Source organism: Nyctereutes procyonoides, unplaced genomic scaffold (genome assembly GCF_905146905.1).
Source record: "Nyctereutes procyonoides isolate TBG_1078 unplaced genomic scaffold, NYPRO_anot_genome, whole genome shotgun sequence".
Lineage (NCBI taxonomy): Eukaryota > Metazoa > Chordata > Mammalia > Carnivora > Canidae > Nyctereutes > Nyctereutes procyonoides.
In genome coordinates this window covers 1,215,588-1,237,267 of record NW_026575131.1, presented here as the reverse complement: position 1 = coordinate 1,237,267, position 21,680 = coordinate 1,215,588, and the positions used below count along the sequence as shown (strand labels likewise).

The following is a 21,680-nucleotide window of genomic DNA, read 5'->3' as shown; positions in this document are numbered from 1 at the left end:
AGGCAATTAGCATCTTCCTTCTTCCTCCTAGGGTCACCACGGGCATAGACCCTCCAGGAACCTCTGCAAGCATTATGTCCCCAGGAGTCCGGGAGCTAGGTCCCCAGCACACAGTTCCAGACTCAGCCCGCTGTGGCATTCAGTCAGTCTTCTGGGAGCCCCAGTGGTGGTCCCTGCATGGATGCTCCCTGACTCAAGCTAGCACTGGCCCCATTCCCAGAGGAGGAAGCTGAGGCTCAGAGAGGGATGTGACATGCCCAAGGCCACTAGGCTAGACATGGTGGGGCTGAGATCATAGCCCTGTCCTGCCTCCACTGGCCTCACTGGTGCCCTCGGAAGAGTAGCTGCTCGTGCATGTGGCCCTGCCCCGCCATGGCCTCTTGGCTCCCTCACCACCCTCAGCCCCTCCCTCCCTCCCCTCCTCTCCTGCTGCCCCAAACTCATCACCTTCACAGCAGCTACTTCTGCTGCCTGGCGCTCTCCCCCTCGCCTGCAAAGCACATCTTTCAAGATTCCTCCCATCTAGGGAGACTTCTTGGCCTGCAGGTCGGGTCAGGTCATAGCAGGGACCATCTCCCACTCTGGGTTCTAGTAGTTTGTGTACATTTGTGTGTCCCCCCCAAAAAAAAACCCTCCCCAGCCCAGGCATTCCTTGAAGGCAGGGTTGGAACCTTGTGTCCACCTTGGTGTCTATAGCCCAGCCTGGTGCTTGGCTCAAGCAGGCAATAGGGAGAATGAGCCAGAGGCTCCAGTGGACCACTGGCCAGACACAGGTCAGACACTGCTTGCAAGACTCAGCAGGAGCTGAGGCCATCACAGATGTAGCTTGCAGGACCTCAAAGGTACAACACAGATTTCAGAGTGAGACAGAAAGTCAGGGGCTCCTGGGATGTCACTAATCAATGTAAATGATGTCACTAACATGCCAGGAGTGGTGACAATACATGGATGTGTGGAAGGACCACATAGAAACAAGCAGGCAGGATGGCAGTGCGAGAGGCCATGGAGCTGTCTGCAGAGGGTGCTGGCAGCCAGTGGGAAGGGGACATGACCTCAAGGGGATGTGGCTTAGCCTGTCATCTCTGGGCTAGGATTGAGGCCAGCAGGGAGGGGTGGCCACTTGGGGTGTCTGCAGAGCACACGAAGCTCCAGCTTCCAGCCTGCTACCCACCAGCCTGCGGGCAACCGAGTGAGGCATCGTGTCCCCTTGGCCCGGAGGTCACCTGGACCTCCAGCACATCACCTGGAGGTCAGTGCTCTGACCCGCACCAGGGCCACTCACAGCGGCAGCCCCATGATGTCACTGCTCCTGCTCGGCACACAAGTCTACACAACCCGGGACTCAGGAGAAAAATCAAGACACCGAGGGGGTGATAGAGTGAGTTTGGAGACCACCCGCTCCCCAGAGCCAGGGGAAGGTGGGAGGACAGGAACCTGCCCACCTGGCCAGGCACCTGGTGTGGAGGCAGGACAGCTTCCCCAGGGACCCAGGGCTCAGGAGCGATGAGGACCCTGTGAGCTGTGGGCACCTTCCCTCTGCAGTTCTGGGCACCCACAGTTCACAGAAGCATCGAGAGGCCTCTGTTCTCAGAAGGCCCGTCAGGTTAAGGACTGCAGGTCCCAGGGCCACGGAGCTACCCCCCTAGACCCTAACAGGGTGCTAAGTGCCAGCCCGGCCCCTTGGCTCCCGTGGTTCAAGGGAAGCCAGAAATTGGGACTTGTGTGAAATATGCAGATGTCTAAACCTTAGCCCCAAATGGCAGACAAATGAAACATCGGGGCTGGGGAATAGGGAGGGGACGATGGTGTCCAGCCCCACGGCCTAGGGCCAAGGAGGATGACCATCCGAGTGGGGGTGGGAGCTCAGGGGCTAAAGCAAGGACTGCGATCCCAATGGGGGGCAGGAGACCCCCCAAGTCAGGGGACAGCCCCGCACACAGCTATAGTAGCCTTCAGGGCTGGCACAGGCTGAGCTGGGTGCCTGCGATGCCTCACTTAATGAGGTAAGTGCGTCAATGGCCCCATTTGGCAGATGAGCAAGCAGAGGCACAAAAAGCCAATTGCTCAGTGTTCCGGGGACAGGCAGCTTTTCCTGAGTAGGTAGCCAGCGGCTCTCGGGAACCAAAGAGGTGACTCCCCTACAGCAAACAGGCAGCCCTTTGCACGCGTGTGGATGTGTGTGTGAGCATGAGCACACGCTTTGGGGAATGGCTACTTCCTGAGTCCCCATGGGAGATGCCTGGTCTGAAAGGAGGGCCTTGGGTTTGGGCACAGAGGAGCAGAGAGCCCACCACACAGCCCTGGGTGATGCAGGAGACCCCCCAGCTTCTGGGATTCCTACGACACGGAGAAGGGGGAGCCTTCCTTCCTCCTTTGTCCCAGCCAGATGCAAGCCGGCGTTTTAAAAAATGACGTTTGTTTCTTGAGTCGGGTGGCAGCATATACGCGTCACTGGGTTCAACAGCGGCAGGAGGTCTGTGGTCGCCCCCACCCTGCAGCTCCAGGCCTTAGGGTTCCACAGCGGGCTGGTGGAGGCTGGAGAGGGAGCCCGCGCCTTGGGTGCACGCTCGGAGGGCAGACGTGGGCCCAGTGTGGGCGCAGCAGCCAGAGCCTATGGAAGCCACAGCCCGGCGCCAGCAGGGCATGGCTGGTAGGACCCACCCAGATTATGGGGCATCGGATTTGCCTGGCTTCAGCTGTTTCAATAAAATAAAGATTTTGGCAGGGGAGGGGGGTGGATTATGAAAGGAATTCCTATTCAACACAGCAAATCTGAAAAGCATAGGGAGAAAAATAAAGAAAACGTTAATTGCCCAAAATAACACCAACCAAAACACACTGTCCATGGTTTGGCATATTTCCCACCAGTTTTCTGTTTTGTTAATTTTTACAGTCTAGATAAGACAAGATATATAATTATATAATCAGCTTTTTTTTTTTCAGGTAAACTCTCATTAGTAGTCTCCCTGTCATAATAAATAATTTGTCGGCATCCATTTGGAAGGATAGTGTAGTAGTGTTTCTGCCACATGAGCTACTGCGCTTTATCTCGACAATCCCCTTTAATTGGACAGTTATGTTGCTTCTTATTTTTTGCATTTGTAAATGGCACCAAGATGAACACAATTTTCAAAAGATTTTTCTTTTCTCATTGTCTTTCAAATTAAAAAAAAGCAAAAAACTTTGAGTATGGTAAACTCTAAGAGAGCATGTGGGAGACAGCAAGTGTGCCTTCCGTCCCTGATCCCTACTTCCTTAGCCACTGGTACCCCACTGGTACCCCAGGGTCTGTTCCTGCAATGGAACGGCCATGACCGTGCTCCCTCGGTTTTCCCTACAAATGGCAGCATGCAGCTTGCTTTGTCCACTCAGCAGCATACGTTGCAGACTGCCCCTTACTGGTACACGAAGACCGGCCCCATGGTCACAGGGCGTCCAGGGAGCCAGTGGCCCACTGTGCTGCTACACTAGCTCTCCAAAGAAGATAAAGTCTCCGACGTGCAGCATTTGCCAATGTCTGTGGTATAAATACGTCCACTGTGGCGACATCAAGCTACCAACAGTCTAACAGTTGGCTGGCAGATTTTCCCAAGTATCTAACAATTGTCTCTCAAGAGCCCAAGTAGGCTGGCTCTGACACACCCAACGTACAGGCTTCTTTGCTATCCAGAAATTATTGCCATATGATTGATCCTCAGATGTGGAATTTCTGGGGCCAAAGTATAAACATTCTTAGGGTGTTGATCCATTTACCAAATTAACACCCGGAAAGGTGAGCCTACCTGCCATAGTTGCACATGCCCATTGAGGTGGACCTGCACTCACTCATCTGGGCTTAGTCTCCAGACTTTAATCCTTGCTAGCTGGATGTGAAGTCTCAGTGTCTTCCTGTGGCTTTAATTTGGGGGTGGTGGCCTTTGACCCTATACCTCACATCGGAAGGGGCGGCGGGGCAGTCTCAGATGCCAATGACTTTGACAGTCAGGCCTGCCCTTGGACCACAAACAGGACAATAAAGCCCCTGGTGGGGTCTCTGCTGAACGTGGAAGGGCTGTGGAAGGAGGAGCCATGGGGCCACAGCACCCAGGCAGAGCCATGTGGTGTTGCTCCTGCACTCACCCTGAGGGACAATAGAGGTCAGGAGGATCCGCACCCCTGGAATGTCACCTCCCTGGTGTCTAGTTGGCCGTCCTGGGTAGGACAGGATGCCACCTCAAGCCTCCTCAGGCCCATGAGAGAACAGACTGGCTCATAGGCCCGGGGAGCCGAAATAACGCCAAGAGCTAGCTGCTCGTCCTTTCTCAGTGGGTTTGGGCAAAGGAAGGGGCCTCTCCCCTGTCCGAGCTCCAGGAATGAGGCAGTGAAAGCGCTTCTCTGTCCCAAGAGTTCCACAGAAATACCAGGTGGAGAGTCTGGATCTGGCTCCGTCGTGATATCAGCCCTGCACTCATGACCATAGGCAGAGGCACAGACGTGCTGATTCCAGCCCCGAGCCACAGACAGACCCTCACTTGGAATCATCCTGCCTGAGCCCAGGCACTGTCAGGGGGATGGACCAGCATCCCACATGAGCGCTGACCCAGGAAGGTGGCCCCCCAAGGCAAAGTCGGCTTCAAGGCTTCGTTCGGTCTGGAGGAAGGCCAGGCCTCAATGGAGGGGGAGGTGTCTGGGACCCATCCCCTTTTGCCTTCAGTGGGGGCATCTCCACTCCACTTGGATGGGGGCTGTCAGAGGCTGCATCGGCAGGCTCCCCACCCAGGCAGGAGGAGGGTTGTGTCTGCAGGAGGCTCTGTCTTCCCAAGACCTTCCCCAAAGCCCCTAGCAAACTTCCTTAGGCCTCCGAACTGGGGCCATGCCTGTCCTGACCCATCACCAGCAAAGAGATGGCACCTGGCGTAACCAACCAGGACAGAATTCTCTGCCACCGAGGCAGGAGGAGTCAGGCTCCTCCCCTCTGAGGAGCCCCATGGAGGGCCAGCCCAGCTCTGGGGGAGCAGGAGAGTGTGGGGCCACTGCCAGCCTACACGTGCCCCAGGTCCCCAGGGCATTCTGAGGGCAGTGATCCAGTGAGGAAGAGCAGCATCCCCCATGAAGCACACAGCAGACTTCCCAGGAGGGCCCCCTCCCCGCAGGGCCTGCAGCAGAGAGGGAGGAAGCAGGAGCCAGCAAAGGGGGATGCTGAGCTGCCATGAGGCACAGGGACAGCCAGGGTGACCCCTGGCGACCCAGAGTCAGAGTGGCCCCCAGAGCCATCCTGTGTCGGGAGGTGGCCAGGCCCTGATGCACCTGCTTGGGTCAGTGACAGGAGGAGGGCAAGCCTGGAGGTAGCATCTGTAGCTGGAGTGACACGGAGGGCACCTGCCTACAGCCCCCAGTGGCTGGGAGCATGTCCTTCAAGGAGGAAGTCTGTCTCCACTTTGGGTGGCTGGCTTGTAGCCTACCCCACTCCTGAGGGTCAAGGTGCTTGGATGGCATCCCGGACATCAGTGCAGCTGTGGGGTTTCCAGGGGCTTTCCAGCACCCCCAAACCCGGGGCAACACCCACATGCCTCCCTCACTGCCTCAATCTTCTGCACCAGCCCCACGTTCCTTCTGCTCACAACCCCTGCAGCCCGTAGGCTCCCAGAAACCAGAAAGCCCCTCCAGGGACACCCTCACAGGGGCCCACCTGTCTCAGGCCTGCCTTTGGGCAGATGTGGACTTTGTACTCGGACAAAATCAAGTTCCCATCCCAGGGGAGGGAGTGCCTCCTCCCCTCTGCAAGCCCGGCCCTCCTCTACAGCAGGGTAAGACAGGGCTGCTCCCCAGGGCTGGAACAGTTGGCCTAGTGCTGGCCGCCAACTCTGGCACCTGTTCTGCTGGCCCAGCGCCCGGGTCACCGGTAGTCACAGAGGGGCCAGCTCCCTGACCCGGCCCACAGCAGATGGTCCACTGGGGTAGGCATCCTCCACACTCCCGTGGCCTCTGCAGGTGCACCCGACCCAAGGTCCTGGGGGCCCCAAGAAACTGCTTCGGCATCATGCGCTTGACCAGAGGGGGACCGTGTACCCCCAGCCCTCAGCCTGGCACAGGAGATGCTGGCAGCGCCTGGGAGGAGCTGGGTTTCAGATCAGAAAGCAGGCTGATGGAGGGCAGCTGCCTGTGGGCTGGTTGCTAGGGAAACCATCAGAGGAGAATTTCTAGGCGTATCGATCAGTGGCAGGAAAGGCCCCAGGAGAGAGCGCGCTGCCTGCAGTGAGCAGAGCGGGGCGGGGCACTCGGGAAGGCTGCTCCGGAGCCAGCGGATCGGGCCGGCTTCAGGGCCGAGCAGCTCTTCCCGGGTGAACTGGCCGAGGGGCTGTCCCGCTGGCGTCTCCCCTGGGGACAACCCTGGGTGCAGGGGGGCAGCCTGGGCCCGCGGAAGGCACGTGCTTACAGTGGTGCCCTAACTTGGGCATCGGTCGTGGTCATCGCCAAGCCAGGCTCCGGGCTGAGCACGTTCTAAGCCTGCGCATAGACTGCGGAAGACACCCGAGCTAACACACACGCACTACTCCGTGCAGGGGCTTTCACACCCGCTCTACAGGAGGGAGCTGGTGGGGTGTCTTGGGGACCCGATCGAGCCAGGCCCTGCGGAAGGAGGGGAAGGGAGTGGGCATCACGGAGTATGTGACACGCAGGGTGCCCTCTGGCATGGGAGGCCGGGGCACCGGCCGGGCTCCTCTGCTATCCGTCCAGGTGTCTGGGGGGCCCCAGGGACACGATCCAGCAGTGTCCCCAGCACCCCGTACCTGCCCGTCTCCGCCTCCCCTGTCATGGGGCAGCCACACCCTCCACCTAATGACCAAGGGAACGCCACCAACAGCTCCAGGCCCGCAACCCTCCCCAACAGGCCCGGAAGGAGTTGTCCCCATGTCCGACCGCCCCCCTCCACAGCCAGGAGGATGGTGTGTCCTGACCAACTCAAACTGGGAGCAGGCAAGGCCGGTACCCGGCAGATGGGGACGACCCCAGGGCGCTGGCCTCCTTTCCCCAGGAGGTGTCTTAACTACAGTTTACAGAGTGCTGTCACCCCCATGATCAGCGGGACCCCAGACTCAGCACCTGCTACCCCCGGGCACCGCCTTTGCCTCCCACTGCTCCCTGGGCCTACAAGAACCACCACCCCCCCCCCGCCGCCACTGTGGTTCTTCCCACTCAAGTCTCCAGGTACTACCATGGTCTGCCCGCCGGGCATGCAGAGTAACTGCCCGGGTTCACGACAACCCCCCAACTCCCAGGCCCTGCGGGGGTCTTGGAGCTGCCTTCAACCCCAGCTCTGAGGCGCGATTCAGCCAAGCAGGGCAGGGCGCTATGTTTCCTTAACCAGAGCTAGTCATTCAGTGATGGACACACGACCCTGCCAGGGCCAGTCACAATTCTGGAGCTTGTGGGGGCCGTTCTCTCTCTCTCTCTCTCTCTCCCTCGTCACGGGTCAGGGCATGGGGAGAGCTGCTCAGGAGGAGGCCCAACACAGAGGGAAGCAGAACGGAGGGATGGAGAGAGAGACTCGTGGACAGCACACCCCCAGCCTACTCCCCATCTGCCATGGAAGCCCACAAACGCCACTTGTCCCAGTGTCCTCTCTTCGATGAAGCCTCCATCAATACCTGGTGGAGCTCATCCCTCAAGGCTTCCCTCATGCTCCCTGCAATGTTTCCTCCAACCTGTTCGTGCCCATCTGTGCTGATGGGTCATAGGCTCTCCGGGCAGGGACCATGTCCTCTGCATCTGTGAAGCTGTGTGACCTTGAGAAGTGGCTGTGCCTCTCTGAGCCTCCTCCTTTTTTTTTTTTTTTTTTTAAAGAAAATGGAAGCCTGCTTTTATTGATGCACACATTGACGGACTTGCTACTGGAAGGGGCGGTGACGTTAACATGACACTGGTGGTTAACGCAACGGAAACATGAGGGCAGGAGATGGCTTTGCAGGGACATGATGCCTTCATAAGTTAGGGAAACGGACTGCTAGCTGGCTGCCCTTTCATTTCATGTTCTTCACAAACTCCTCCTCTCCCTTTCTGATGGAGGCCTTCAGCTCGGGGATGGCTTCTGCTATCATCTTCTCTTCAAAAGGGGAGATCTTGCCAATGCCTAGATTCTTCTCGATGCCCTTTTTCCCCAGCAGTAATGGTGTGGAGAAATAGGCACAGTCTGCTTCCTGGGATTTAACAAAGGAACATTCGACAACTCCTTCCTTCCCATTCATTGCATCCACAAGGGAGAAGACAAACCGAGCTCCAGCGTATGCCATGGACAGGGTGGCAGAGCCTGCTTCAGCTTTGGCCTTCACCACCTCCGTGCCGGCCTCCTGAATCCGCCCAGTGACAGCTGTCAGCTGGTCCTGGGGAAGGTCCACCTTGGGGGTGCACTGAGAGATCAGGGGGATGATGGTCTTCCCGGCATGACCGCCAATGACAGGAACATTGACTCGCGCGGGATCCAAACCCTTTAGTTCTGCAATGAAAGTGTTGGCCCTGACAATGTCCGGGTCATCACCCCGAAGATTTTATTGGGGTCGTAAGCTCCGTGTTTCTTGAAAACCTCCGTTGCAATTGGGATGGTGGAGTTGACCGGATTTGAAATGACGCAGATCATGGCCTCGGGGCCATGCTGGGCGCAAGCCGCAGTCGGGGTGGCCACAATTGAGGCATTGGTGCTGAACAGGTCATCCCGTGTCACGCCTGGTTTTCTTGGGACTCCGGCTGGAATAACCACCACATCGCGGCCTTTGAGGACATCCGGCAGCTGCTCAGGTCCGAGGTGGCCTTTCACGGTTGCTCTGGTCTCGATGTGGCTCAGATCTGCGGCCACTCCGGTGTATGAGCAATATCGTAGAGGGTCAGGCGGCTCACTAGGGGCTGTTCTTGAGAAGCAGAGCAAGGGCCTCCCAATTCCTCCGGAAGCCCCAAGCACAGCTACTTTAGCATCGTTCTGGGCCGAGGTGCTGAAGCTGCGGCAGAGAGCGGCGCCGGCAGGGAGGGCGAGGGCGGAGGGCATGGTTGGTTGGAGCGGGCAGGGAGCCGAAGAGCAGGCGCAGGAGCCGGCGGCGGGCAGGTGACACCAACGACCTGAGCCTCCTCCTTTAAAAGACTCATGGTAAAGCCGTACTGACCACTTAACTAAACCCGGGGCTGGGTTTAGTTAAACTTACCCGTCTAACAAGCTACCGTCTGGCACCTTGCGTGCGCCAGGCACCATTCTCTCTGGGTGGGAGAAAACCTCATAGGTCTTGCCTCTGTGGAGCCTCCAGTTCAGAGGAAGCCAGAGAAGATAAGCAAGTGCACATGCAGAGAAAGATGGGGGCAGACAGTGGTGAGTGCTGCTCAGACAAGAGTGCAGGGAATGTTCTAGAACAGCAGAGTCCCGTAGAACCTTCTATGATGATGGGCATGTTCTCTGACTGCTAAATGTGACTGTTGACTATTTGTGATGTGTCCAGTGAGACTGGTGACCTGTGTTTCTCATCTTATTGAATTTTAAGTAATTTAAATCTGTAAAGAGACAGTTTAGTCAGTTAAAAGATTTTGAAACAACTTGGGTATGTAAATCTACCTTTTCAACAGTACATTTTAGCAAACCTAAGTGCAGATCAACTATTTCCAAAGAAAATGTAGCTTCTGAAGTGACTCATGCAAAAAGCACAAAATATACACCGGATTTCTGAGGCTTAGTCCAATTAAAAGAATGTAAGAACACTTCATTAACATTTTTATATTGATTACATATTGAATGGTAATATTTTGAACATAGCGGGTTAACTAAAATACATCAAAGATAAGTATAAATAGGGACGCCGGGTGACACAGCGGTTGAGCGTCTGCCTTGGCTCAGGGCGTGATCCCAGGGTCCTGGGATGGAATCCCCCATCGGACTCCCTGCATGGAGCCTGCTTCTCCCTCTGCCTGGGTCTCTGCCTCTCTCCCTGTGTCTCTCAGGAATAAATAAATAAAATCTTTAAAATAAATAAGTAAATAAATAAATATAAATAAAATACACAGGTAAAGATAAATTAATTTTTTAATGTGGTTACGGTAAACTTAATATGTGGCTTGCATGATCTTTCTTTCTTTTTTAAAGATTTTATTTATTTATTCATGAGAGACACAGAGAGGCAGAGACACAGGCAGAGGGAGAAGCAGGCTCCATGCAGGGAGCTCAATGTGAGACTCGATCCCAGGACCCCAGGATCATGCCCTGGGACAAAGGCGGGCACCAAGCCGCTGAGCCACCCAGGCATCCTCAGGATCTTTCTCTTGATGGTGCTTTTCTATAGCGCTCTTAGAGAGGGACAGTGTTTAGACTGACGGTCAGAGGGACACCTGGGTGGCTCAGTGGTTGAGTGTCTGCCTTTGGCTCAGGTCATGATCCCAGGGTCCTGGGATCGAGTCCTGCATCAGGCTTTCTTCAGGGAGCTGCTTCTCTCTCTGTCTGTATCTCTGCCTTCCTCTCTGTGTCTCTCATGAATTGAAAAAATATATATATTGATGGTCAGGGAAGGCCTCTCTAAGAAGGTGACTATGGAGCTGAGAATCAAGGGAGTGGAAGGAGCCAGCCATGTAGAGGCAGCTAAAACAGCAAGTGCAAAGGCCCTGAGGTAGCAGGTACTCAGCATGTTTGAGGGATAGTTGCCTAGAAACAAGTGAGGAAGAAGGGGATCCTAGAGGGAGAGAAGGACTTGGGTTCTGAGAGTAACACTCTTAGATGGGTGCGTCGGACCCAGAATGTGTGGCCTAGACAGAATGTGTGGCCTATTTTCCAAAGGCAGCCATGCTACCGTCTCCCATCTCAGATGTTCTTCTGCAGTATGACACGGCCACTCCTCCATGTGTCTCCTTCCCTTGACACTGATATCCCTGTGCATGTTCTTCAACCAATAGACTACAAGGAAAGTATGCTACTACGCACCTCTCGGGGCCAGAAGCGCCCTCACTGCCCTCGGCCACCATGCTGTGAGGAAGCCCATGCCCCACAGAGGAGCCAGGGAGGCACTCCTGCTGAGCCCAGACCTGACAGAGCAGAAATGAGCCGTATCCCCCAGCGCCTGCCCAAAGTCCTGACGCGCAGAACCCGGGATTACAGCAAAATGGTGGTGATGTTCCTCCACCGGGCTCAGGTGGTTTGTTACCCATCTGGATTCTCCAGAACACGGGACACAGCCAGGCGTTTCAGCAGGATGTAAGCTTCTTTGGAAGCTTTTAAGCATGCAAGAAACATGATCGGACTTCCAATGCGTAAAAGCCTGCTCTGGCTGCTGTGCTGAGAATGGCAGGGGAGGGTCAAGCGCAGAGCAGAGAGGCCAGTCGGAGCATAGGCCTGGGATGTGCTTTGGGACATGTGCTCCGCCCCCACCCCATCACAGAGACAAAGAGCATCACAAGGAGGCTGTGACTGTCCAAGATCACACGGCTGGTGGCTGGCTGGGAGGGATGTGAACCTGGGCAATCTGACTCCAGAGTCCACCACATGAGCCACTGTGCTATGCCACCTGCCAGCATGGAGACAGAGCAGTGCAAACAGAGCCCGAGGTCAGGGCTCGAAAGCCAGCACCAGCTGGGGGATGCCGGCCCCAGTCCCATGCTGGATGAGCACTACTGGGAACCACGGGGCCAGGCCTCCCTCTAGCTACTCTCCATTTGTGTGGAGGATCCCTGCTACATTTCAACCTTGGCCCCACCCAAATCTCATAGAAGGTTCTCTCCCAGGAAGGCAGACTTCAGCAACCAACCATTCTCATCAACCTTCGGCTCATCACCTCCCACGTCTGGGCCTCAGTTTCCCCCATGTGAAATGGGAAAGCGCTAGAAGAGACATTCTAAAATCCTTCTCAAAAAATGAATAAATAAACAAACAAACAAACAAATAATAAAATAAAATAAAATAAAATAAAATAAAATAAAATAAAAAATAAAATAAAATAAAATCCTTCTCAGCTCCAATGCTTCCAGAGATAGGAGACGTGAGATCTGGGCTGCTCACCAGGACCCTGGTGGCTGCAATGGACAGAGACGCCCATTCCACCTGGCATAAGCAGAGAAGGAGGAATAGAACTGCTCACATAACTGAAAGTCCAAGGAGAAGCTTCAGGTGTGGCTAGATCCAGACACCTGCCCAGTTGCATTAGAAACTCATCCTTCTGTCTGTCTCCATTGTCCTCAGGGCTGGCTTGTCTCAGGCAGGGTCTGCAAGGTCTGCAGGGCCTAGAAGTTTAAGGTTCTGAGCCCAGGCGCCCCCACAGGGCTTTAGCTGGTGCTTCATGGCTCCCGTGTCCTCTTAGAGAACAACCAACACCCCCTCCTAGGGACTAAGGTGCTCTTGCTGGCCAGCTGGGTCATGTGGCCTGGTCAACAAGGAGATGGAGGCTTGCAACCCCATCACTCAGGGCGGGGGAACAGTTTTGAAAGGCAAAGGAGTGGACAGGCATCAGCTACATAGGCCCCCATCCCTCCTTAGTTATCAAGGGACTGAGGAGGAATTTGAAATGCTGTGTGGGGTCATGCAGCCCAAAGTGGCCTCCTGGCCAGCCAACCCTGGGCACAGCAAGATGGCCCGGCCCTGGAACCTGCCACCCCCAGTCACAAGTGCTCAGGTCTGCACACAGTAGGATCAAAGACACCCGGCGTGGGGCCTCCTGCTCCACAGAAGCTGCCCAAATCTGTCTCCCGGGCCCCACTAAAGAGATTATGGGCCCGTCTTTTAGCAGAAACCCCAGGCCCCTGGGCTAGCTCTGCTAATCCCGACAAGGATAACAGGCCCCTAATTAATTCTCCGAATCTGATGGCAGCGCGAACACCAGCCAGTCCACCCGCCTTAATGAGTTTAATCGACTGGACTTGATGATTTTATTCGAAACCTAGGGCTGTAAATTAAGCTCTTAAAAATGCACTTGAACTTGATTGGCAGTGGTAATCCCAACAAAGTCTGTTTAATCCTTGGGCTGCCTGGGCAGGAGCAGTCTGTGCACAATCATGGGCGCCCGCGTACCTGCTGCATGAACACCGGCTCCCTCCTACCTCAACTCTGAGCCCAGCTGCACTGCCTTCTACCTCCAGGCCCTGGAGGGGGCCCAGGTGTCAGGGAGCCCCTGCTCGGCCCCTACTGCCTGCAGGTGAGCTCTGACATGCTCCTCAAACCCCCAGCTGCCCCTCTGCTGGGAAACCTCCCCCACCTTCTCCACCAGAGCCCACCACCCTCCCACTTCTGGGTCTACGGTTGCTTCCTCCGCTCCCCATCCAGACTCTAGTGGCATCCTGCCCCCTCTACGTGCCCCAGCCCCAGGTTAGGGGCTACGTGCTGAGTGCCATGTACAGATGGCCATACACTCCTGTCCTGCTGTGGGAGATGAGCTGCACAGCTAGCCATGGGCCCCTTACCCCTCACCCCATGCCCACACCCTGGGCACTGTGACTGGGCAGGGCCTCCATCAAAGGGTGGGGTCCATCTCCCCGACTCCCCCCATGAACCTGGCCTGGCCTGTGACTTGCTTTGCCAGTAGGATGCAGTGGGCATGACATCATGCCCATGTCAAGCTTACTGTCTCTTAGAGCTTATCTCTGAGGACCAGCCCAGGCCAGCCTGCCAGAGAACGGGAGGCCCTGTGGAACAGTCACCCTTTGGAGGCCATCCCACACCAGCCATCCCAGCTGACTCAGCAACTGACCACTGGTATTTAAGCAAGCTCAGCCCAGGTCACAGCAGCACACACCAGCCCACCCAGCCAGCTCGGCTTGCTGACCTTTGCACAGAGTCAATGCTATTGTTGAGAGCCCTGTGTTTAGGGGTGGCGGGCCCCACAGCAGCAGCGCTTCCCTGGCCATGTGCAGGTTCCCTGCACAGGGGGAGAGCCCCCCACTTCCTGAGCAGAGCAGGGGCAGCAGGGCCAGCACCCACGCTCTCCTCACGCTCACTCAGACCAGCTGTCCCAGTTCAGGTTCTGAAAGGTTAGACCAGGGCCCCATGTGAGTTGTTTGCATGGGGGCCGAGCCCAGGATGCCCTGCTGCCCTGGAGAAATAAGGCAGGGAGGGGAGGCTCGTGCAGAAGGGTCCATGACCAAAGAGGTGTCCACTGTGGGCAGCGGGGCTCAGGCCTGCTGGGGACACTGGCCATGTGTGGGACACACGCAGAGTCCATGCCCCGGCACGTCCAGCCTGCTGAGGAGAAGGGCTGGACAGGCTCTGGTGGCACACCTCCCTGGCTGGCCTCGCTCTTTGCACAGCTGAGGTGGGCCGCCTTTGGCCTCTAAGGCTGCACATGTTTAGGGGCACCCCACCTCAGCGTACCGTCTGCCAGACCCAGGTCAGCCCAGGGCCCAGCCTTACTGGTGCTCCTGTCCCTGCCCTGCTCTCAACTTACAAGCATCCCTTTCTTCACTGCCTGCCCTGGAGCTGGCCCTGGGTACACAGGCCACTCTAACCTCCAATCTTCCCTCCCTCCAGAAGGCACTGGGGCCTGGGTTCAGATGAAGCTACCTTCTTCCCCAAGACTGGCCCCACAGATCCAGAGGTGGGAAGGCTTTGAATGAGAAACATACACACATGTGCACTCACATACACCCGCATGCTTGTGTGTGCTTACGTTGGTACCGACACACATCCGTGTACGCACAGTTCAAACAACCATGTACTCCGGTCACTGGACGACTCATCCTGTAGTTGTCTGTTCATATTGTTTCAAGTGTGTTTTCCTGTCAGGTTGGCAAGCCTCCAAGTGTTTGCAACACGCTCTGCTGGCAACAACACGGGAGCAGACACTACTTACGGAGCAGCCGCCAGGAGGGCCTGACAGGGCAACCTCTTCACTGGGGGAATGTGTCCCTGCCATCGAAATAACCCTGCCCTTTGACCCAGCAATCCCACCTTTGGATTTTACCGGACCAATGGACCTGCCCACGTATGCTGTGACGTCTGGGCAAGGTCCCACGCTGCACTGCTATGACCGCGAAGGAACAGCCCAATGTGTCCATCCTTCTTTTTCAACCATGTCAATGTATTATCTCTTTTTTAAAAAAATAACACAATGATGGATGCTGTGGAGAATGAGTGAGCGAGTGTGTGTTGGTCAAGCAAGGAGGGAATCGCTGTGAACAACGCCCACCCACTGTATCCCCATTCCTGCCAGGCCCCATGCTGCCCCTCCTGTGGGGTGTCAGCACCTGCCGGCCCCCCTGCACACTCACCCCGGGGGCACTCCGAGCTCCCCCTGCCGGGGCAGCTCCTCATCCCAAGCCCTAGGGTGACTCAGAGGTACGTCCAGTGCTGACCAAGCAGCACAACCGCCTGCAGCCCGCAGGGCTCCCAGCACCACCCTCCTGCCTGTGAGCCGAGGAGGCCAGCAGCTTTGATGAAATTTTCAAACTCCATGCATCTTTCAGGAGGCTGCTGGGGAGAAGGAAGCATATCAGAGAGAGGAGCTCCCCGGACGCTCCCATGCCAGGTCTGGGCCCAGGGGCAGGGGTGGAGGCGGAAGCAGATCAGCCAAAGCAGACCAACAAGCGCCACCACTTACACCCAGTCTGCTGGTCTTCACCCCGTGGAGGGCAAGGGCAAGGCCTCTCCCCCGCCCTCTGTGCTGGCAGGATACCCCTGTCCCAGGGTCCCGCAGAGTCGGTCCCTGACCCTTTCCGACAACGTGGGCCTGGCTGAGTTCCCACCTCTGTTCATCTTTATCTGGCCAAGTGGGGCCTACTCAGGAGGTGTGGCTGCCCTCCTTCTGTCCATTTCTTATCTTCTCTCTCTGTTCACCTTTTCCTACCTCCCTCTTGGCTTGGTGTGAGGCCCTGGGCAGGATACTCCAGGTCCCTCTGCTCTGGAACGCCCAGGCGCCTGGGCACCAGCACGTGAGGGCCAGGTGCTTCCCCGGCCACGTGCAGGTTCCCTGCACAGGGGGAGAGCCCCCCACTTCCTGAGCAGAGCAGGGGCAGCAGGGCCAGCACCCACCTCCTCACGCTCACTCAGACCAGCTGTCCCAGTTCGGGTTCCAAAAGGTTAGACCAGGATCCCATGTGAGTTGTTTGCATGGGGGCCGAGCCCAGGATGCCTGGAGAAATAAGGTGGGGAGGGGAGGCTCGTGCAGAAGGGTCCATGACCAAAGGGGTGTCCACTGTGGGCAGCGGGGCTCAGGCCTGCTGGGGACACTGGCCATGTGTGGGACACACACAGAGTCCATGCCCTGGCATGTCCAGCCTGATGAGAGCTGGACAGGATCTGGTGGCCTTTGAGAGGCAAGGGTCAAACTGATAGGCTGGGGACCTGACGTCATCTGCATCACCCTCTCCTAAAGCATTAGGTCACTGTGCCCCTCATCAAGGAGGAGCGTCGGGTGGCTGCCCATGTGAGAGTGCCAGGCAGTGGAGGCAGGGGCGCCCCTTCCTGAGAACACTCCGGCCATCCATTAGCCTTCTTGTCCTGGCTGCCTCCCAGGCTCTCCCTCCCGCCGGGGACCTGCTGAGCCCAAGCTGGTGGCACAGGAGGGTCCCAGCCCTGCTGGAGGACATGCCAGCTCAGCGCCCTGCAAGCCTCTCTGAGCACTGGCCGTGTGACAGCACTGAAGTCCTCACAGCCCGCAAGACTCACCCTACCACCTCTCCCCGGGGACAAACCAAGGCCTTAGGAGCCCAGGGGACCTGCCCAAGTTCTCCCAGCTTGTAAGAGCAGAGCCAGGGCTGAAACCCGGCCAGTGTGGACGTGCGATGGCACGCCGGGCCCACTTGGCGGGGACCCCAGGCAGTCTGGCTGCTGCCCTCCCCTGACCCCAACAGGAGGTGTGGCCCCTGCCCCCACCCAGCACTCTGCCCACACGGATGCCAGCGTCTGGGACCCCATCCAAGCCCCCACCTCACCATGACCGCCTCCTGCACCTCCGGTCGCGTCGCTGGGCTGAGGGGCCCCCGCAGCGGGCCGAGCAGACCGTCCTGAGCAGCCTCAGCTGGAAGCGGCTGGAAGGCCTCCTGTCCTGAGTAGCAGCCCCAGCGTGCTCCAAGCGTGGCCCAGCCGGCAGCGTCCCTGTCGTCCACGGGTCACCCACAGCCCGGGCCCCACACCCACCCGCAGGCCACTCCGCTGCAGGCTCGCACCTGCGAGCTCCGGCCTCCTGCGCCGCCTTCCCCGCCGTCTGTCTGTCTGTCTGTCTGTCTGTCAGAGAAGCAGGACAGCCGTCATTCCGGGCATTCCGCAGGGTCCACACTCGAAGGGAGGCACCTGGGGGTCGCAGGGATGACGGCACGGCCCTCGTACGCCCGCCCCACACCGGCGCACACGGGGCCGTCCTGCGGCCCAGCCGTGTCACACGCCGCGCTGGAGCCCACGCGGCCGGTGGGAGCCAGTGGAGGGCTCTGATTGTCTCTGGAAATTTCCCCCTTTGTGGGAGTGAGCTTCAGAAGGAAGACAGTGGGCTTTTACCACGACCCTGCTGTCACTTCACCGCTGTCCACTGTCTGCCTCCTTACTCGAGCGGACCACGTTCCTTCCGTCCGGCCCGGCGGGTTTGCTCTGAGGACGTGCTTGCTTTTGCGTTATTCGGAGGGGAGGGAACAGATCCCAGTGCCGCCTTTCCCCCCGCGGGTCTCACGTTCCTCTTACCTCAGAACGACTTCGCCCCGACTTCCCATTTCCAATCTACAGTTTCATCTTCTTCAAAAACCATCTCGTGGGTATCAGCTTTCTCCTTGTTCGGCTCCTTTGTGTCCCAGCCTCTGCTGGGCATCTCCTTGGTCTCTTGCCTCTCATCTCTTTGTCCTAAATCTCATTTTCGTGGCTTTTATTTTATTATTTTTTACATTCTAAAGTTCTCGTCTTTGAAGTCTCTCATTTCAAAAGCTTGTGTCGTCTGTAATAGCGATCTCCATTCTTTCAGTGGTCCACTTCCCTCTTTACTGTAATGGCAAGGGGCTGAGCCCACGGGGCACCCTGGCCCAGCCTCTGCCCATGCCCTGACCTCTGAGTGCGTCTTCCTTCAAAAGGTCACGGCGAGATTTTCTCAAAATGGGACATCCTGGGCTTCATTTTCAACATATTCGAAACAATAGAATAGACAAGGGGAAGGACCTAAATATCATTGTTAGAAACAACTTCCAGGAGAGGACGATGCAGCCATGAAGAATGAGGTCAGTCCAGTTGCCCTAAGGTGGGGAAATGCCCAAGATAAACCGTTAAAGCAAGTTGCACAATAATATTTGTGTGGTCCGTTATGTGAAAAATTTTAAAAAGTGTGTGTGTGTGTGTGTGTGTGTGCATAGAAAAAAAGGAGAGACTCACACCACTCTAAGATCACTGGTTGTCTATAATCACGGTGAGAGGGGTACATTTTAATGTTTGGTTCTATATGTGTCTTTATTGTTTAAATATTCGTTCTATATGTGTCTTTATTGTTTAAATATTCAAGGACAAGTACACATTTATTATTTTGTAATTAAAATTTTGGGGTTTTTAGTAGCATATCAGTGAAAATGTCTAGAATCAAGGTCATCCAAAACAGTTTTCAAACAACATCTGTTGAAAAGTTCAAAAGTGTCAAGGCACTTCGTGGGCAGCCCCAGCTCACCTGGAGCACGAGGCACCAGGGGAAGAGGGGGTGCCCAGCCATCTCTCGAACTGATCGAGATTTTTAAGTGGAAGTGACTGAAAGTCTAAGTTGGTCTAATAGGTCCTGACAGACAGATGTGAGCAAGACCCCCTGAAAAAAGCAAGGAGGAAACTTGGCCCAAGTGGTCTCCTACCTGCCATGTCGCAGCCCCGGGAAACCCGAGCCAAACCCCCAGCCCAGGTCCAGAAATGGTCTCTGCAGCCCTTCACAGGCTGGTCACCAGCAAAGGGGCACAGGTGGCCAAGAGTGGCCTCTGCCACCAGCCATTCCACCCTCGAACTGGGCACGTATTCCCCCAAATGCCAAAGGTTCTTCTGTTGGCAAAGAAAGAAGGAAACTGCTAGGGGTAGAGTGTCACCACTGGCAACACCAACTGCTTACAAGTCTTCAGAGTTTACAAAGCACTTCATAGTTTATAAAGCTTCACAGTTTACAAACCACTCTGTGGTTTGGGAATAAAAACACTTTGTCCCCTGGAAAGCACCATGGAGTTTGAAAAGCAAGCTCATCTCTTCTATGGATTCCCAGGCTTATGCCTGGGAGAACACCCTTGAAGCTCAGAGCATCTACTGCACCCATACCTCTTCTCTGAGCAAAATAGCTGCATTCTTTCCTCATTCCTCATATATGTGTCTGCCACCTTCCCTGGTCACTCAACCAAGTGGCCACCTTCCCTGGTCACTCAACCCTACTCCTTAGGCCACAACGTTTCGACAAAACACAGGCACCCAGGCAGGCTATAAGGTGAGCAGGGGCCAGGGAGGAGCTCCGTGGTGGACAGGCTTAGACTAATTAGAGCCCGTCTGTTGCAGAGCCTGGGTATGGGCCCCCGGGCCAAGGCCAAGGGTGGAGAGGGAGGGGACAGGGACATAGGCCACGAGAGCAAGGAGCACAGTCCGGGGCAGAGGCCCACCTAACTCGGTATGCAGGCAGTGTCTGGGAATCCAGGCTGCTGGGTCCAGATCCTGGCCCCACTGTTCCCTGGGTATGGCACACACTCAGGGCCACTCAAGTATCCATCATCATGTTTGCTATTTTTCTAAGGGACCAGCTGGTACAAGAGCCACAGGTGCTGCCAGACATCCTCCCAGCAGCTGGAGTCCCGCCAGAGGGACGGGACTGGTCTGAGATCACACTTCGAGCTGCCAGTCTATTAGGCATGAACTCCAGGATCCTCGCTCCCAGTCTGGTCCCATCAGCAGGACAGCCAGCCACCACTCCATCCTGCTGGGCAGCAGGCAGGCTGAGGGTGGTGGGTTATCCGATGATCCAGAGTGAAGACCCTGACTATCCTGGAAGGTCCCTCGGTTGCAAATCTGGGGGGAAATGGTAACTTACAGAAGTATAAGGGAGTGTTCACAGAATCAAAGGAACGCAGAGAGTGCAGACCTTAGGCAGGACCAGGCTCAGGCCAGCTCTGGGGTCTCTAAGTGGGACAATTCAGGGTGAAGGTGTCAGGATGAATCAGCTCCAACCACCCAGCCACCCCGAGGCTCCACCTGACCACCCCGAGGCTGAGGATCCTATGAAGGACGTCCCCTTTCCCCACCTGAGGTGTAGGCAGCAGGACAAAGGTTCTGGAATGTCAGCTTGAGACAGATAAAAGCGGGGGTGGAGAACCCGGCTTCTGAATATTCTTTGTCTCAAGCCCTCCTTCCTAGTCTTGACCTCAAGGCAGCCATGGGTCTGCAAGGTGGAGGTGACCATCTGGGACAATGGGAGGAAGGTAAAGGCGGATGACCCACCAGGGCAGCCTGGAAGCAATCAGTTCCACCCTACCCCAAACCGGGAGCATTGGCCCACACCCACCCACCCACCAGCAGCCTCCAGTCCTCCGGGGAGTGGGGAAAAGAATGGGTAAGGCAGGAAGTCCCAGGTGAACCCCTGGAGAGGGACCTCTCTGTGGAAATCAAATGTTCCCACTTAGGACTTGTGACCCTTTGAGCAAGATTCCACTTCCAGAGGATATGATCAGCCTCGCTTCGTTACAGATCTGCCCTGATGAGACACTGGGGGTCCGACCCAACTATACGCAGATGGGGAAGGTGAGTCGTCAAGTGGAGATCTTCAGAGGAGTGAGTAGATGCCATCAGGTGGCCCCCACACCCCAGCCCATGGTTTACCCTGCACAGAAAAACCTATGCCTAGAGCCCAGTGGGATGCCCTAAATGCCAGACAGACCAATACAAGCGTTGGAAATCCTTTTCCCTAATCCTTTACCCAACATGAGAATCAGGAAGATGCCACACCCACCTCAGGAAGCACCACTGAGAACAACTGGAATGGTCTGGAAGCTTTGTTTTGCCAGCCTTCCAACAGCCCCACTAGGCCTCTGTGTGGGTTCCATCTCCTGCCCACCCACTGTGAACCCGTCACCCACAGACGCCCCTGGACAGACACACACCCACACCCAGCTGGGCTCCCAGCCGTCCTGCTCCTGGCTGTGTGACCTCGGGCAAGCGGTACCCTCTTGGAGCCTCATTTCCTCATCTGTGAATGAGCATCAGGATCTCCACCTTGAAGGAAGTTTCGGGAGCTCGTTTGTGAGACATGAGCACCGCATCATTGCACCAGCCTGGCTCCCTTCCTTCTTCCCCTTGGTCCTCGTGGACAGTTTCAGCCACAAGGCTTTCTTTCTTTCTTTTTTTTTTTTAAGATTTTATTTATTTATTCATGAGGGATACAGAGAGGCAGAGACCCAGGCTCCCTGCAGGGAGCCTGATGTGGGACTCGATCCCAGGACCCCAGGATCATGCCCTGAGTCAAAGGCAGACACTCAACTGCTGAGCCACCCAGGCGTCCCAACATGGGGATATTATCAAAAGTGGATTCTGCATCCCCTCTCCCCAAGGCCTGTGTAGTAGTTTTCTATGCCATAGGACAAATTACCAGAAAAGTAATGACTTAAGATAACACCCTTCGCTATCTCACAGCTTCTGTGGGTCAGGTGCTGGGCACAGGTCAGCTGGTCCCCTGCTCACTGTTTCCCAGCTTGAAATCAAGCTGTCAGCCAGGGCTGCAAGCTTGTCTCATCGGAGGTCAAGTTCTCCAACAAGCTCCCCAGTTAATCACAGGATTCCTTTC

General features: G+C 56.2%; 1 protein-coding gene and 1 pseudogene across 1 annotated transcript in view; both read right to left on the bottom strand.

Moving 5' to 3' along the window:
• PRR23E (PRR23 family member E) overlaps positions 1 to 3,422 on the bottom strand; it is a 109,373-nt gene extending 105,951 nt beyond the window's left edge. The window contains exon 1 of the mRNA XM_055343243.1: positions 3,400 to 3,422. Coding sequence (XP_055199218.1) covers positions 3,400 to 3,422 — 23 coding nt within the window. The remainder of the gene's footprint in view (positions 1 to 3,399) is intronic.
• Positions 3,423 to 8,000: 4,578 nt separating this feature from the next.
• LOC129522363 (malate dehydrogenase, mitochondrial-like) lies at positions 8,001 to 9,036 on the bottom strand (annotated as a pseudogene).
• Between the last annotated feature and the right edge of the window lie 12,644 nt (positions 9,037 to 21,680).